The 15,633-nt window shown below is 48.4% G+C and overlaps 1 protein-coding gene across 2 annotated transcripts in view; it reads left to right on the top strand.

The window, feature by feature from the left end:
- Positions 1–7,728, top strand: part of kcnq2b (potassium voltage-gated channel, KQT-like subfamily, member 2b) — a 249,502-nt gene extending 241,774 nt beyond the window's left edge. For both annotated transcript variants that reach the window (XM_072515343.1, XM_072515342.1), the window contains 2 exons: positions 347–470; positions 6,229–7,728. In XM_072515343.1, coding sequence (XP_072371444.1) covers positions 347–470; positions 6,229–6,993 — 889 coding nt within the window. In that variant the 3' untranslated portion in view covers positions 6,994–7,728. The remainder of the gene's footprint in view (positions 1–346; positions 471–6,228) is intronic.
- Positions 7,729–15,633: the final 7,905 nt, after the last annotated feature.

The following is a 15,633-nucleotide window of genomic DNA, read 5'->3' as shown; positions in this document are numbered from 1 at the left end:
CAACTAATGTACATGCTGCTGGCACGCTGCTATAACTGCATATGAAGCATCTCTCAGTAACGTCTGTCTAATAACGAGTTATATTTTAGGAATTTACCCCATTATTTCTTCCCCACTTAACAAGCGTAGGAAAGTTAAATCCTAACCCATTCCTTCCCAAGAAAGAATCCTTTTGTTTGCCCTGAGAGAACCCTTTCCCCCTGAAGAATTTTGATAATCGTTAACCAGTTTGCCTTGCATTTTCTGACTTGCTGACACAAGCCTCTTTACTAACGATTGGGCTGGACCCAGGGCAGAGTTACATTCTAATCTATTACCTGAGGTGTCTGTATGCTTCCCTTGGTAGAGTTGACCAGATCGTTGGCCGAGGCCCGCAGCTGCAGGAGAAGGACCGTACCAAGATGCCAGCGGAGTCCGAGCTTCCCGAAGATCCGAGTATGATGGGACGGCTCGGGAAAATGGAAAGACAGGTGAAGATTGGCACCTTCAAAACTCTCCAGACAGTGGGGGAGATTTCCAATGATAAATGGGAGCCAGACATTCTGTTCCAGGTGGGGTGGGAGCTGCTGCCTTCTCCATGTTTGGAGAGTATTGGGAAAGCTGAGTTCACTGAGGAATTTGGGACTACTTTTGACATGAAGCAAAGGAGTCTCACTGCGGGGGACTAAACATCCCGGTCGGGATGGAGGGAGTGATTTTACCAGAATAAAGCAAAATACTGCGGATGCTGGAAAATCTCAGCAGGCCTGGCAGCGTCTGTGAAGAGAGAAACAGAGTTGGCCTTTCTGATCAAAACAAACCTTTTACAGAACGGCTCTCAGCGATACAGGAGTAATTTTACTGCTGTTGGTTGGGCCGGTGGGCAGTTATGTGGCCGTTGATCGGACTACCACCCAGTTCCAGATGCAGGTCGGCCTCCAAAGTGCTGCCAGTCAAACTCGAGGGCCGACAAATGGACCACACCCTCGGCACCATCAATACAACAGAGCCCAGTTAGACGGTTCAGGAAGAGGGGCCCTCTGTATTGAAGCTCTCCTGAAGGCCCGCTTATAATTATTTATTATTATAGCTCTTAGGTTTAATGTGTGGGGGCTGTCTAAATGATGGGGGCCACATTCCGATGATGGGAAAATTCGGGCAGGGTGGGAAGTAGTGACTATTTGGCCAGTTCATTGAATGAATTGTCTGCCTCTGGCCTATTTCTGGGAATATAATAATAATCTTTATTGGAGAGTGGCGAATGTCGTGCCCCTGTTCAAAAAAGGAACTAGGGATAACCCTGGGAATTACAGGCCAGTTAGTCTTACTTCGGTGGTAGGCAAAGTAATGGAAAGGGTACTGAAGGATAGGATTTCTGAGCATCTGGAAAGACACTGCTTGATTGGGGATAGTCAGCACGGATTTGTGAGGGGTAGGTCTTGCCTTACAAATCTTATTGAATTCTTTGAGGAGGTGACCAAGCATGTGGATGAAGGTAAAGCAGTGGATGTAGTGTACATGGATTTTAGTAAGGCATTTGATAAAGTTCCCCATGGTAGGCTTCTGCACAAAGTAAGGAGGCATGGGATAGTGGGAAATTTGGCCAGTTGGATAACGAACTGGCTAACCGATAGAAGTCAGAGAGTGGTGGTGGATGGCAAATATTCAGCCTGGATCCCAGTTACCAGTGGTGTACCGCAGGGATCAGTTCTGGGTCCTCTGCTGTTTGTGATTTTCATTAATGACTTGGATGAGGGAGTTGAAGGGTGGGTCAGTAAATTTGCAGACGATACGAAGATTGGTGGAGTTGTGGATAGTAAGGAGGGCTGTTGTCGGCTGCAAAGAGACATAGATAGGATGCAGAGCTGGGCTGAGAAGTGGCAGATGGAGTTTAACCCTGAAAAGTGTGAGGTTGTCCATTTTGGAAGGACAAATATGAATGCGGAATACAGGGTTAACGGTAGAGTTCTTGGCATTGTGGAGGAGCAGAGAGACCTTGGGGTCTATGTTCATACATCTTTGAAAGTTGCCACTCAAGTGGATAGAGCTGTGAAGAAGGCCTATGGTGTGCTCGCGTTCATTAACAGAGGGATTGAATTTAAGAGCCGTGAGGTGATGATGCAGCTGTACAAAACTTTGGTAAGGCCACATTTGGAGTACTGTGTACAGTTCTGGTCGCCTCATTTTAGGAAGGATGTGGAAGCTCTGGAAAAGGTGCAAAGAAGATTTACCAGGATGTTGCCTGGAATGGAGAGTAGGTCTTATGAGGAAAGGTTGAGGGTGCTAGGCCTTTTCTCATTAGAGCGGAGAAGGATGAGGGGCGACTTGATAGAGGTTTATAAGATGATCAGGGGAATAGATAGAGTAGACAGTCAGAGACTTTTTCCCCAGGTGGAACACACCATTACAAGAGGACATAAATTTAAGGTGAAAGGTGGAAGATATAGGAGGAATATCAGAGGTAGGTTCTTTACCCAGAGAGTAGTGGGGGCATGGAATGCACTGCCTGTGGAAGTAGTTGAGTCGGAAACATTAGGGACCTTCAAGCAGCTGTTGGATAGGTACATGGATTACGGGACAATGATATAGTGTAGATTTATTTGTTCTTAAGGGCAGCACGGTAGCATTGTGGATAGCACAATTGCTTCACAGATCCATGGTCCCAGGTTCGATTCCGGCTTGGGTCATTGTCTGTGCAGAGTCTGCACGTCCTCCCCGTGTCTGCGTGGGTTTCCTCCGGGTGCTCCGGTTTCCTCCCACAGTCCAAAGATGTGCGGGTTAGGTGAATTGGCCAATGATAAATTGCCCTTAATGTCCAAATTGCCCTTGGTGTTGGGTGGAGGTGTTGAGTTTGGGTAGGGTGCTCTTTCCAAGAGCTGGTGCAGACTCGGGGGGCCGAATGGCCTCCTTCTGCACTGTAAATTCAATGATAATCTATGATTAATCTAGGACAAAGGTTCGGCACAACATCGTGGGCCGAAGGGCCTGTTCTGTGCTGTATTTTCTATGTTCTATATGTTCTATGTCCCAAGTAGGCATACATTAACACTGCATGATGTGGAGATGCCGGCGTTGGACTGGGGTGGGCACAGTAAGAAGTCTTACAACACCAGGTTAAAGTTAGATAATTGTGATGTGGAGATGCCGCCGTTGGACTGGGGTGGGCACAGTAAGAAGTCTTACAACACCAGGTCAAAACCCAACAGGTTTATTTGGAATCACTGATTAACACTGCAACAAAGTTACTGTGAAAATCCTCTAGACACTGGGAGAACGTGCAAACTCCACACAGCCAGTGACCCAAGCCAGGAATCGAACCCGAGTCCCTGGCGCTGTGAAGCAACAGTGCTAACTTCTGTGCCACCTAGCATGGTAGCACAGTGCTTTTGGCATTTTTTTCATTTCATTCTGACTATCCCCAGCACTCTCCAGAATTCCTCAATGCGGTGGCCAAAGGCTCAACCTCCAACACATAAAACAAAGGGGACATGGAGCACCCCTGCCACGTTCCCCTGTACAACCGGAAATACTTCAAACTCCTACTATTCGTCCAAACGCAAGCCCTAGGTTGCCTGTATAACAATCTCACCCACGTAACATACCTGGCACCAATCCCAAGCTGCTCCAACACTGCAAGCAAATAGTTCCACTCTCCCCTGTCAAAGGCCTTTCCTGCATCCAACATCGCAACAACCTCATGCACACACACCCCTTCCAGGGGAACTGAATAATATTTAACAGACGTCGCACATTAGAGGACAATCGTCTGCCCTTCACAAACCCTGTTTCATCCTCCTCAACAATGCTCTGGAGACACTCCTCCATTCTAGGTGCCAGCACCTTCGCCAGGATCTTCGCCTCCACCTTCAAGAAAGAGATTGTCCGATACATCCCACACTCAAGCGGGCCATTATCCTTCTTCAGAGGGATAAAGATGGATGCTTGCATTATCTCCTCCAGGAGCGGCCCCCAAGGCATTAGGACATAGAACATAGAAAAATACAGCACAGAACAGGCCCTTCGGCCCACGATGTTGTGCCGAACCTTTGTCCTAGATTAATCATAGAATATCATTGCATTTACAGTGAAGAAGGAGGCCATTCGGCCCATTGAGTCTGCACCGGCTCTTGGAAAGAGCACCCTACCCAAAGTCAACACCTCCACCCAACACTAAGGGCAATTTTGGACACTAAGGGCAATTTATCATGGCCAATCCACCTAACCTGCACATCTTTGGACTGTGGGAGGAAACCGGAGCACCCGGAGGAAACCCACGCAGACACTGGGAGGACGTGCAGACTCCACACAAGACAGTGACCCAAGCCGTAATCGAACCTGGGACCCTGGAGCTGTGAAGCAATTGTGCTATCCACAATGCTACCGTGCTGCCCTTAAGAACAAATAAACCTACAGTATATCATTTTACCGTAATCCATGTACCTATCCAATAGCTGCTTGAAGGTCCCTAATGTTTCCGACTCAACTACTTCCACAGGCAGTGCATTCCATGCCCCCACTGGCTAAAGAACCTACCTGGCATTGAGTCCTCAAATGCCTCCACTAGCAGTGGATCAACCGGTTGGCAAACCTTTGATAAAATTCCCCCAGGAACCTGCCTGGCCCTGGTCCTTGTCCGTCTGCATGTTTCCGATTGCCTTCCGAACCTCATCTGCCCCCAATGGGGTCTGCAAGCCCTTCCTCCTCCAATGTGGGACACTCCAAAAGTGCCCCCATGCCCCAAACCCTGGCGGTTCCGATTGTTAGCTTCTCGCTGCTGTTGAGTAGAGTCAAGAGTTCTGCTCCTTTCCCAAAACACCTTAATTTTCTCGAACATGTTCTATACAAAACTCTTATCACCACCACAAGTACCACCTGCAACCCCTTTACATATCAGTGCCAATTATTGGATACTTAACATCAATTTGACATGTAATTGGAATGTCTCTTAGCCCATTCCTAACACCGAGCTGTACGACCTCTCAGAGAACGCCTCAAAGGCCTCATTCACCTTCTCAGGCACGGCCACTAGCACACCTCACATATCCAGCACCTGAACAATCTCTCGGGCAGTCACTTGCCGCCTCAACTGGCCAGCCAACAAAGGGCTAGCCCACTTCCCGTATTCGTACATCGCCCGCTCGCCCTGCACCACTGACACACCACCTTATCCGTAGTCACCAGATTAAACTGCATCTCCAGTTTCCTCCTACCAGCTAACAGATCGGGGGTGGGGTCCCCCGCATATTTAACATCCGCCTCCAAAGCGGGATTCTCCGTCGCCGTGATCCTCCGCTTCGCCGGCAGCGCACCCACATCCGCGGATTTCCTGACGGTGTGGGGGTGGCCACAATGGGAAACCCCATTGGCCATCTGCTGGAACAGAAAATCCCACTGTCGGAGGGGGCGCGCCACACCAGGAAACGGGGCTGGCGGGATGGAGAATCCCCCCCCCCCCCCCAAATCTATCCACCAGGGGGCTCGATGTTGCTGAGCAAGATCTTCTACTATTGGGCAGCAAATGCGGAGAAGGTGTTGGGTGGGTGTGGGGACCAGGAGGCACCGTGGGTGAAGATGGAATCGGGTTGATGTCGGGGGTTGGTGCTGCGAGTGCTGGCGACCGCCCTGCTTCCGTTCTCTCCAGGGAGGTTTCCGTGTAGCCCGGTAGTGGTCACAACTTTGAAAATATGGCGGCAATTGCAGCAGCATTTTAAATTAGGTGGGATGTCGAAGTTGGCGCCGATCTGTGAAAATCACAAGTTTGAGCTGGCAAGATTGGATGGCAGGTTTCGAGGCAGGGTAGACAAGGAGGTGGAAGGATTTGGGGGGGGGTTTGTTTATGGAGGGGCGGTTTGCGAGTCCAGAGGAGTTATCCAAGATGTTTGGGGTTTCACAGTGGGAGAACTTTAGATATCTGCAGTTGAGGGACTTAGCGAGGAAGGTCTTCCCGTTGTTTCCGGTAGTGCCCACAGTCTCATTGTCGGCGAGGGTTCTGTCGCTCGCGGGGGTGGAGGAGAGGAGCACCTCGGGAATTTACAGGAGGATAATGGCGGAGGATTCTGCATCCCTGGTGGGGCTGAAGACCAAGTGGATGAGGAGTTGGGGGTTGAATTAGAGCAGGGGCTGTGAGGCTTTGCTTCTTCATTATTCTGTATTCATTAAAAATAGTAAATAAAAATATATGTTTTGAAAACTTGGTTAATGGGCGCCTGGGTGTCTGAATGGTGATAATTGGTTGTCTGTACCCCACAGGTGCACTCGATGGAGAAGAAATTAGATTTCCTGGTGAATATCTACATGCAGCGGATGGGGATCCCACCGTCAGAAACTGAGGCTTACTTCATTTCCAAAGAGCCAGACCCGGCTCCTCCGTACCACAGCCCCGTCGATACTCGGGAGCTCTGTCAGAAGAGCACAAATGCCAACAAAATGATGCGGTCATGCAGCTTAACCACACACAAGACGTACTCTGGACTCGGAGTTGCAACATTGGCACCCAATGGCTGTCCCCCGTCAACCTCGTCACACCAACACTCAGCCAACGTGGGCCGGCACAGCCATGACACTCTGACCTTCATGACCTCCCCAGTCGGCGACGGCACAACCTTTGTTAGAATTCCACCCCCGCCCTCGGTGTCGCACGAGAAGATATCAAGCCACGGCAGCTGTAGCCGGGGGGGGCTGGAATTCAGCCGGCATGACGATCTCTGCTGCAAACACCAAGAGACTGCCCTGAAAGAAAGGGACAGCGACACCTCCATCTCCATCCCTTCTGTCGATCACGAGGAACTCGAGCGTTCGTACAGCGGGTTCAGCATCTCACAATCCAAGGAGAACATCGAAAGTGTCAGCAACGCCCCCTATGGTGGGGTTACACCCTGGTCCAAAGTCAGACTCTACATTGCGGAAGGGGAGTCTGACACTGATTCAGAAGCATGTACCCCATCGGGCCCCCCGCCAAGGTCAGCTACGAGTGAGGGGGCGCACTGTGACTTCACCTGGTCTTTGACCAAATAGACAGTGGCCTCTGTTCATTTAATGAGAAAAATTACACTGAGAATGGGGTCAATTTTTCAATGAGAGCCACACTTAATCTTTACAACATATGTAACAGGGGTCGGGGAAACAGTTGAGGACCAGAGTCGTAGATTGTACGCGGGGTCACCTTTTGCCCTGCCAGCTGGGAAATTCTGGCTCACTTAGGTTCTCAAAGGACTCCTCAGGGCCTGAGGAAGTTGCCACTGCCACTTGCCTGAATCCTCTCCCATCAGCCTTTAACACTGCATTGCATCAGGCATCTGGCCTCCGTCACGGACGAAGCATTGGCTTGTGTCCCAGCAAGCACCTGGGCTCGGTCCTGTTTGTTCGCCATGTAATCAAGCTAATGACCAATGAATGTATGTCCCACACCTTCTTAATTTTCCCGCCAAGGTGGCAAACATGGGAAAAAAACTCCTGGAACTGGAGTGGACTTCCTGGGAAGGTGGGGCATTTGACAAACACAGAATAATGCAAGCATTAAAGTCAGCTGTAGAGGATGAAGCAAATGCGGAACCGGTAGGGAGACAGTCCATTTTAAATTAGAAAGAGGAATCGAGGAAGAAGAGGCAATAGGACTTGACAAAAGTGTCATTGTAGGATAGCAAGGTCATGTTCAAAACAGGGTAAGCGCGTTTTGTTTTGGATTACTGCATCCCAGGATATTTCTGACCTAATACATGTTTCAACTTAATCACGCATTCCTCTAAAATGTCTAGCTGTTAGGGGTGGGGGGAGGGGATTGCCTTTGGCTGGGGTGGTGTGTTGTGTGGGTGTCGGGCAAGGGGGGGGGGGGTGGAGCTGGAGTGTATTAAACGGTGCCCTTGGTAAATGATTTCTCTGCCAGTGGCAGTGGCATTTCCTTCAGGTGATGACCCTAACCAAGGACATGTCTTCTAGTTGATCTCAAAGAGCATTAGGAGGCGGTTTGGATCTTGCAGTAAGCTGATGTAGACTGAAAGAAGAGGCCAGTCAAGTCCATTCTATCCGTGCATGATATCCTCTATTGCATGGCTTCCCCCCTCCCCACCCACAAACCCAGTGAGGCTCTTTCCTCAATTTACCCTGAACCCCCACTGCAAATTCAAACTCTTCTGTTCACATCTCTCAACCCCCAGTCCACCTTCAGAACAGATTTTTCTCCTCTATTGAAGATGGAATTTGACTGAATCAGTCCTTCTCTCAAGTCCTTTTTCCAGTGCCTTGTTCTCTCGCTTGGGTAGGATATGGTTCTGTGGTTATGGGGTGGATTCCTACACCGTCTGTGCATCTTTCTCAAGATTGCCCTCAGAATTAACTTAACTCTCTCTACTATTTGCACCCATCGCTATATTACTCTGAAAACTCCATTACAACACAAAGTGACTGCTGCACTGTTGAAGGTGCTGTCTTTCAGATGACAATGTAAAAACGAGACCCCACCTGTTTCTGAATCAATTTGGTTTTCATCTGTGGTCAGCTGGTAGAACTCTTGCCTCTGAGTCACAGGTTTTAGTTTCAAGTCCCACTCCAGGACTTGCTGACACGCCATTTCTTCACCGAGGGGGTGCTACCTTTCAGATCCTGTCTGCCAACTCAGCAGCACATAAAAGACCCCACCGCACTATTGAGAAGCGGTGGGAGTTCACGTTGGCGTCCGGGCCAATACCGATCCCTCAATTACTGCCGCTAAAACACATATTACATAAAACACACATCACAGATGGTCACTATCACATTGACACCTATGGGATCTTGCTGTGCACAGACAGGCTGCTGCACTTCCTGCATCACAACAGTGGCGACACTTTAAAAGGAGTTACTTCGCTGCAAAGCCGGGAAGTCCTGTGGTTTTGAAAGGCACGATATAAATGCAAGTTATTTATTTTGCTTATACCTTGGAAGCCATACCTGGCATGGGTTTTTGGTGGAATTCCTCCTGGGGTAGGGGTGCGCTCCAGGCGCAGGAGATGCTCTTTGGCATGGGACAATTCTCTTCCTGATGACCGTCCATTCACATGACCACCACCTGCAAATCCCACCCTCGCTCCTGCCATTGGCCCTTCCCACTTTCCTACGGCCAATTGGAAGTGAACAAGTCATTACCCAATGGATTAATCACGGCTGTCCCCACAATCTTTAATGTTTTTACAAGTAATACACGGAAATGGTCAAAGAAGAGGAAAGGTTTTTTTGATGTTGCTGTGACATTTCTCCTGGTAGCCTTCAATGTCCTTCAATTCCAAGCGACTCCAGGCTGATCCTAAAGTGTTGGCAACACCAAATAAGCCCAGATTACAATTTTGCATGTTTTTGCTTTGCTTTGAACTTAAAGCGAAACACTTTTATCTTGGTTTAATTAGGACTCCTGAATAATTACCAGTGACTCTCCTTCAGGAGGAAACTCTTGATTTATGACTGTAAAACTGGCTTCGCTTAACAATTTTCCCTGTCAAAGCTCAACTTCTGTATCACAGCCCATCTACATAAAGCCACGTTATACAATGCCTTCATAAGAAATGCATGTTGCCCCAGCAACACGAGCATGACCGTTGATGCACATTCTACCTCTCGCCCTGTTCTCTATCATTCATCTGAGATTTTACAGTAGCCTGGAATTATAGGGTGCCTTTTAATAGCTCCAAGACACTGCAACTGTTTCCAGCTTTGCTGTGAGGAGTACACACGGAGGCGGCGAGCCCTGACACCAAGTCACATCAGGAGCTAAGACAGGTGATGAAAAGTTTGGTCAAAGAGGGCAGATTCGAAGAGAAGGAGCGATGGGCAGAGTGGCTTTGGAAGGAAATTCCAGAAATTAGGATCCAGGCAGCTGAAGGCACGGCTGTCAGTGGCGCAACTGTTAAAATCAGGAATGCATCAGACTAGAAGTGGACGGTCAGAGAAATCCCAGAAGGTTGTAAGACTGGTGGATGTTGTAAAGATTGGGCAAGGAAGGGTGGCATGGTGGCGCAGTGGTTAGCACTGCTGACTCACTGCACCGAGGACCCTGGCTCACTGTCCGTGTGGAGTTTGCACATTCTCCCCGTGTCTGCGTGGGTCTGACCCCCGCAACCCAAAGATGTTCCTTTCCAAGAGCTGGTGCAGACTCAAAGGGCCGAATGGCCTCCTTCTGCACTGTAAATTCAATGATAATCTATGATTAATCTAGGACAAAGGTTCGGCACAACATCGTGGGCCGAAGGGCCTGTTCTGTGCTGTATTTTCTATGTTCTATGTTCTATGTGCAGGGTAGGTGGATTGGCCACGATAAATTGCCCCTTAATTGGAAAAATAGAATTGGGTACTCTAAATTTATTTTAAAAAAAATAAAAGATTGGGGGGGGGGGGGGGGGATTGAGGCTGTGGAGAAATCTGATCACACGGGTAAGAATTTTGACATAAAATGGGGGTTTTTGGAGCCAGTGTAGGGCAGCGAGCGCAGTGAATGTGTGAACATGACAATGTGGGGTAGGATAGAGCAGCAAGTTTTCAATGAGCTCAAACCAAACTTAGGATTGACATTGGGGAGTTATTCAATGGATGTGAGCCCCTGGAAGGAAATTATTAATGAAGGCTCATGTGTGATATTATGAGCAATAGTCAGAGATTTTCCATTGTGACGGTGAAAACCTAACAGAGACCTCAGGGTTTCTACGAATATTAAAATATCAAAAGATTGACACATCACGCTGCTCAAATGCTTTAAAATCAACTAGAAATTGTAATATAGGGAGGATATTAAATAGGTTTGATTGAACTTTTAACATAAACATATTCATTATTTGATATGAAACCCTTAATGTAACCTGTAACTTATCTACTACACTATTCATCATGCAGCTACAGAGTCCGTAACTCCTTCCACCTCCCTCTGTTACCCCATCTCCTACAATCTAGGAGCTTCTAGAACCTTACTAGACTTGGCATTGGGCAATGAGCCCAACCAGGTGATCAACATTTCAGTAGGGGAGCAGTTCAGGAATAGTGACTGCAATTCAGTAAACTTGAAGGGACTGATAGATAAAGATACATGTCAGGTGAAGGTGCTAAATTGGGGGAAGGCTAATTACAACAATATGAGGCAAGAATTGAAGAATGTAGATTGGGGGCAGATGTTTGAGGGCAAATCAACATCTGGTATGTGGGAGGCTTTCAAGTGTAAGTTGATAGGAATTCAAGACCGGCATGTTCTTGTAAGGATGAAGGATAAGTATGGCAAGTTCCAGGAACCTTGAATAATGAGAGATATTATGAGCCTAGTCAAAAAGAAAAAGGAAGCATTTGTCAAGGCGAGGAAGCTGGGAACACACAAAGCAAGTGTGGAATACAAGGAAAGTAGAAAGAAACTTCAACAAGGAGTCAGCAGAGCTAAAAGGGGTCATGGAAAGTCAGGATTAGCAAAAATCCCAAGGTTTTTTATACATATATAAAGAGCAAGAAGGTAGTCAGGGAGAGGGGAAGGAATCTATGTGTGGAGCCAGAGGAAATGGGTGAGATGCTAATTGAGTACTTTACATCAGTATTCACCAAAGAGAAGGACTTGGTGGATGATGAGTCTGGGGAAGGGTGTGTAGATAGTTTGAGTCACATTGAGATCAAAAAGTGGGAGGTGTTGGGGGTCTTGAAAAACAGTAAGATAGACAAGTCCCCAGGGCCTGATGGGATAGACCCCAGAATACTGAGAGAGGCAAAGGAGGAAATTGCTGGGGCCTTGAGAGAAATCTTTGTGTCCTCACTGGCTGCAGGGGAGGTCCCAGAGGATTGCAGAATAGCCAATTTTGTTCCTTTGTTTAAGAAGGGCAGCAAGGTAATTACAGGCCGGTGAGCCTTACATCAGTGGTAGGGAAATTATTGGAGAGGATTCTTCAAGACAGGGTTTACTCCCACGTGGAAATAAGTGGAAATATTGGCGAGAGGCAATGTGGTTTGGTGAAGGCAAGGTAGTGACTGACTAAATTGATCGAGTATTTCGAGGAAGTGACAACGGTGATTGATGAGGGTAGGGCAGTGGATGTTGTCTACATGGACTTCAGTAAGGCCTTTGTCAAGGTCCTTCATGGCAGACTGGTACAGAAGGTGAAGTCAGAAGTGAACTGGCAAGGTGGATACAGAACTGGCTCGTTATAGAAGACAGGGTAGCAGTGGAAGGGTACATTTATGAATGGAGGGCTGTGACTAGTGGCGTTCCTCAGGGATCAGTGCTGGGACCTTTGCTGTTTGAAATATATAAATGATTTGGAGAGAAACTGTAACTGGTTTAATTAGTAAGTTTGCGGACGACATAAAGGTTTGTAGAATTGCGGATAGGGATGAGGACCGTCAGAGGATACAGTAGGATATAGATCAGTTGGAGACTTGGACGGAGAAATGGCAGATGGAGTTTAATCCAGTCAAATATGAGGTAATGCAGTTTGGAAGGTCTAATACAGATGGTAAATATACATTAAATGGCAGAACCCTTAAGCGTATTGATAGGCAGAGGGATCTGGGTTCACAGGTCACTGAAAGGGGCAACGCAGCTGGAGAAGGAGTCGGGACAGCATACGGCATGCTTGCCTTCATTGGCTGGGGCATTGAGTATAAGAATTGGCAAGTCATGTTGCAGCTGTATAGAACCATAGGCCACACTGGTATTCACTGGAACGATGGAGGTTGAGGGGCGACCTGATAGAGGTCTACTAGATTATGAGAGGCATAGACAGAGTGGATAGTCAGAAGCTTTTACCGAGGGTGTAAGAGTCACTTACTAGGGGCATAGGTTTAAGGGGCAAGGTTTAAAGGAGATGTACTAGGCAAGCTTTTTACGCAGAGGGTGGTGGGCGCAGGCTTGGAGGGCCGAAGGGCCTGTTCCTGTGCTGTAATTTTCTTTGTTTTTTGTTCTCTTTGTGAACCCCAGTCTGCCATCATCAGCCACTACTTCCTAATTTACCCCCATCTCTGCTACATTTCTCAGCTTAAATTTCTCATTTTTAAAAACCAGACGACCGAATTGCCTCTGGACTCTTATTTAGTTTTGTTCTGTGATTCTCCAACAATCTTGGCTGAAGAAATTATTTTCAAATGAAAAGTAATCAGAGAGCAGCCTCGATATCAGTGATAATACTATTGCACAGTTAGAATATGGGCATGCTGCAAGTAAAGAGTTTTTTAACAATGTTTTTAAGAAAACAGGTATTTATTTTCTTGCCATTCTGTGTGTTGCCCTGTGAGTGCTCTGCTTCTCACTGATCCCTACTCTCAGCGTGGTCCCACTCTGCTCCAGACTCCTGACACGCACTTGCACAATATTGCACTGACCCCACCAAGCAGCAGGCTGAGTCCCAATGGGGCAGGAGAGAGAGAGAGGTGAAGGTGGAATCGGCCAGGAATGGGCAAACAGGCCAGAAGCTAGGGAGGAGCAAGCAGGTCACCTGGAGAATGGCAGATAGATTGTCTGGGAGGAGCAGACAGATAGGGAGGGGCAGACAGATTGTCTGGGGTGAGGCAGACAGATTGTCTGGGGAGAGACAGACAGATTGGGGTGAGGCAGACATTGTCTGGGGTGAGGCAGACACATTGGGGAGAGGCAGACAGATTGGGGCGAGGTAGACAGATTGTCTGAGAAGGGGCAGACAGATTGTCTGGGGAGGAGCAGACAGATGGGGAGAGGCAGACAGATTGTCAGGTAACGAGCAGACAGATTGTCTGGGGAGGAACAGACAGACGGGGAGGGACAGACATCGTCTGGGGAGGAGCAGACAGATTGTCTGGGGAGGGGCAGACAGATGGGGAAGGGGCAGACTGATGGGGAGGGGCAGACTGATGGGGAGGGGCAGACAGGAGGGGGAGGGGCAGACAGATGGAGGAGCAGACAGATGGGGAAGGGCAGACAGATGGGGAGGGGCAGGCGGATGGGGAGGGGCAGATGGATGGGGGAGGGGCAGACAGATGGTGGAGGGGCAGGCAGATGGGGAGGGGCAGGTGAATGGGGGAAGGGGAGGGGCAGACGGATGGGGGAGGGTATGTCCGGGGTGCGTGGGGTCTTTAATTATGCTGGCAGCCTTTCTGAAGCAGCGGGAATTGTAGACCGAGTCGATGGATTGGTTTGCGTGATGGACTGGGCTACATTCATGACCTTTTGTAATTTCCTGTGGTCTTGGGCAGAGCAGGATCCATACCAAGCTGTTGGCCTGTAACCAGTATTAAACCAAACACTCTGCCTCCTAAATGCTCTCCCAGGCATTAGTTATTCAATATATAAACCACCGAACCAATAGGTTAGATTCCAGCCTACAGTTCTGTCATCTCTGGTTTGTTGCCGGTGCCACGTGCTAGTGAGGTGAGGAACAGGGAGAGAGTGCAGATAAACACGTGGCTGCAGGGATGGTGTAGGAGGGGGGGTTTCAGGTACGTGGATAATTGGGGCACATTCTGGGGAAGGTGGGACCTGTACAGACAGGACAGTTTGCACCTGAACCAGAGGGGCATCAATAACCTGGGAGGGAAGTTTGCTACGGCTCTTCCGGGGGGTTTAAACTAATTTGTCAGGGGGCTGGGAAAACGAGCTGTAGTCCAGAAGCCCGTGTCGAGAGTAGTGAGGTACTGAGGAGGGAATCAAGGTCGCAGGAGTGTACCGGCAGACAGAAAGGTGGGTTGAAGTGTGTCTACTTCAATGCAAGGAGCATCCGGAATAAGGTAGGTGAACTTGGAGCGTGGATTGGTACTTGGGACTACGATGTTGTGCCCATTACGGAGACATGGTTAGAACAGGGACAAGAATGGTTGTTGGAAGTTCCGGGGTATCGATGTTTCAGTAAGAGTAGGGAAGGTGGTAAAAGAGGTGGAGCAGTAGCATTGTTAATCAAGGATAGTTTAACGGCTGCAGAAAGGCAGTTTGAAGGGGATCTGCCTACTGAGGTAATGTGGGCCGAAGTTAGAAATAGGAAAGGAGCGGTCACATTGTTAGGAGTTTTCTATAGGCCCTCAAATAGTAACAGAGACGTGGAGGAAGAAATTCAAAACAGATTTTGGATATGTGTGGAGGTCTCAGGGTAGTTGTCATGGGTGACTTTAACGTCCTAAATATTGATTGGAACCTCTATAGGTCGAACAGTTCGGATGGGGCAGCTTTTGTACAGTGTGTGCAGGAGGGTTCCCTGACACAATATGTGGATAGGCCGACAAGAGGGGGGGGGGGGGGGGGGGCACATTGGATTTGGTACTGGGTAATGAACCGGGCCAAGTGTTAGATTTGTTTGTGGGAGAGCACTTTGGAGATAGTGACCACAATTCGGTGTCTTTCACTATTGCAATGGAGAGGGAGAGGGCCATACGGCAGGGCAAGGTTTATAATTGGGGGTGGGATAATTATAATGCGATTAGGCAAGAATTAAGGAGCTTAAGATGGGAACAGAAACTGTCAGGGAAATGCACAAATGAAAAGTGGAGCTTGTTCAAGGAACAAATACTGCGTGTCCTTGATAGGTATGTCCCTGTCAGGCAGGGAGGGAATGGCCGTGTGAGGGAACCAATGTTCACAAAAGAGGTTGAATGTCTTGTCAAGAGGAAAAAGGAAGAGTATGTAAGGATGAGAAAACAAGGTTCAGTTGGGTCGCTTGAGGGTTACAAGGTAGCAAGGAATGAGCTAAAAAAAAGGGCTTA

The sequence above is a fragment of the Scyliorhinus torazame genome, chromosome 8 (assembly GCF_047496885.1).
Source record: "Scyliorhinus torazame isolate Kashiwa2021f chromosome 8, sScyTor2.1, whole genome shotgun sequence".
Lineage (NCBI taxonomy): Eukaryota > Metazoa > Chordata > Chondrichthyes > Carcharhiniformes > Scyliorhinidae > Scyliorhinus > Scyliorhinus torazame.
Note: the sequence above shows the minus strand (reverse complement) of the source record. Positions and strands in the feature narration are given on the sequence as shown.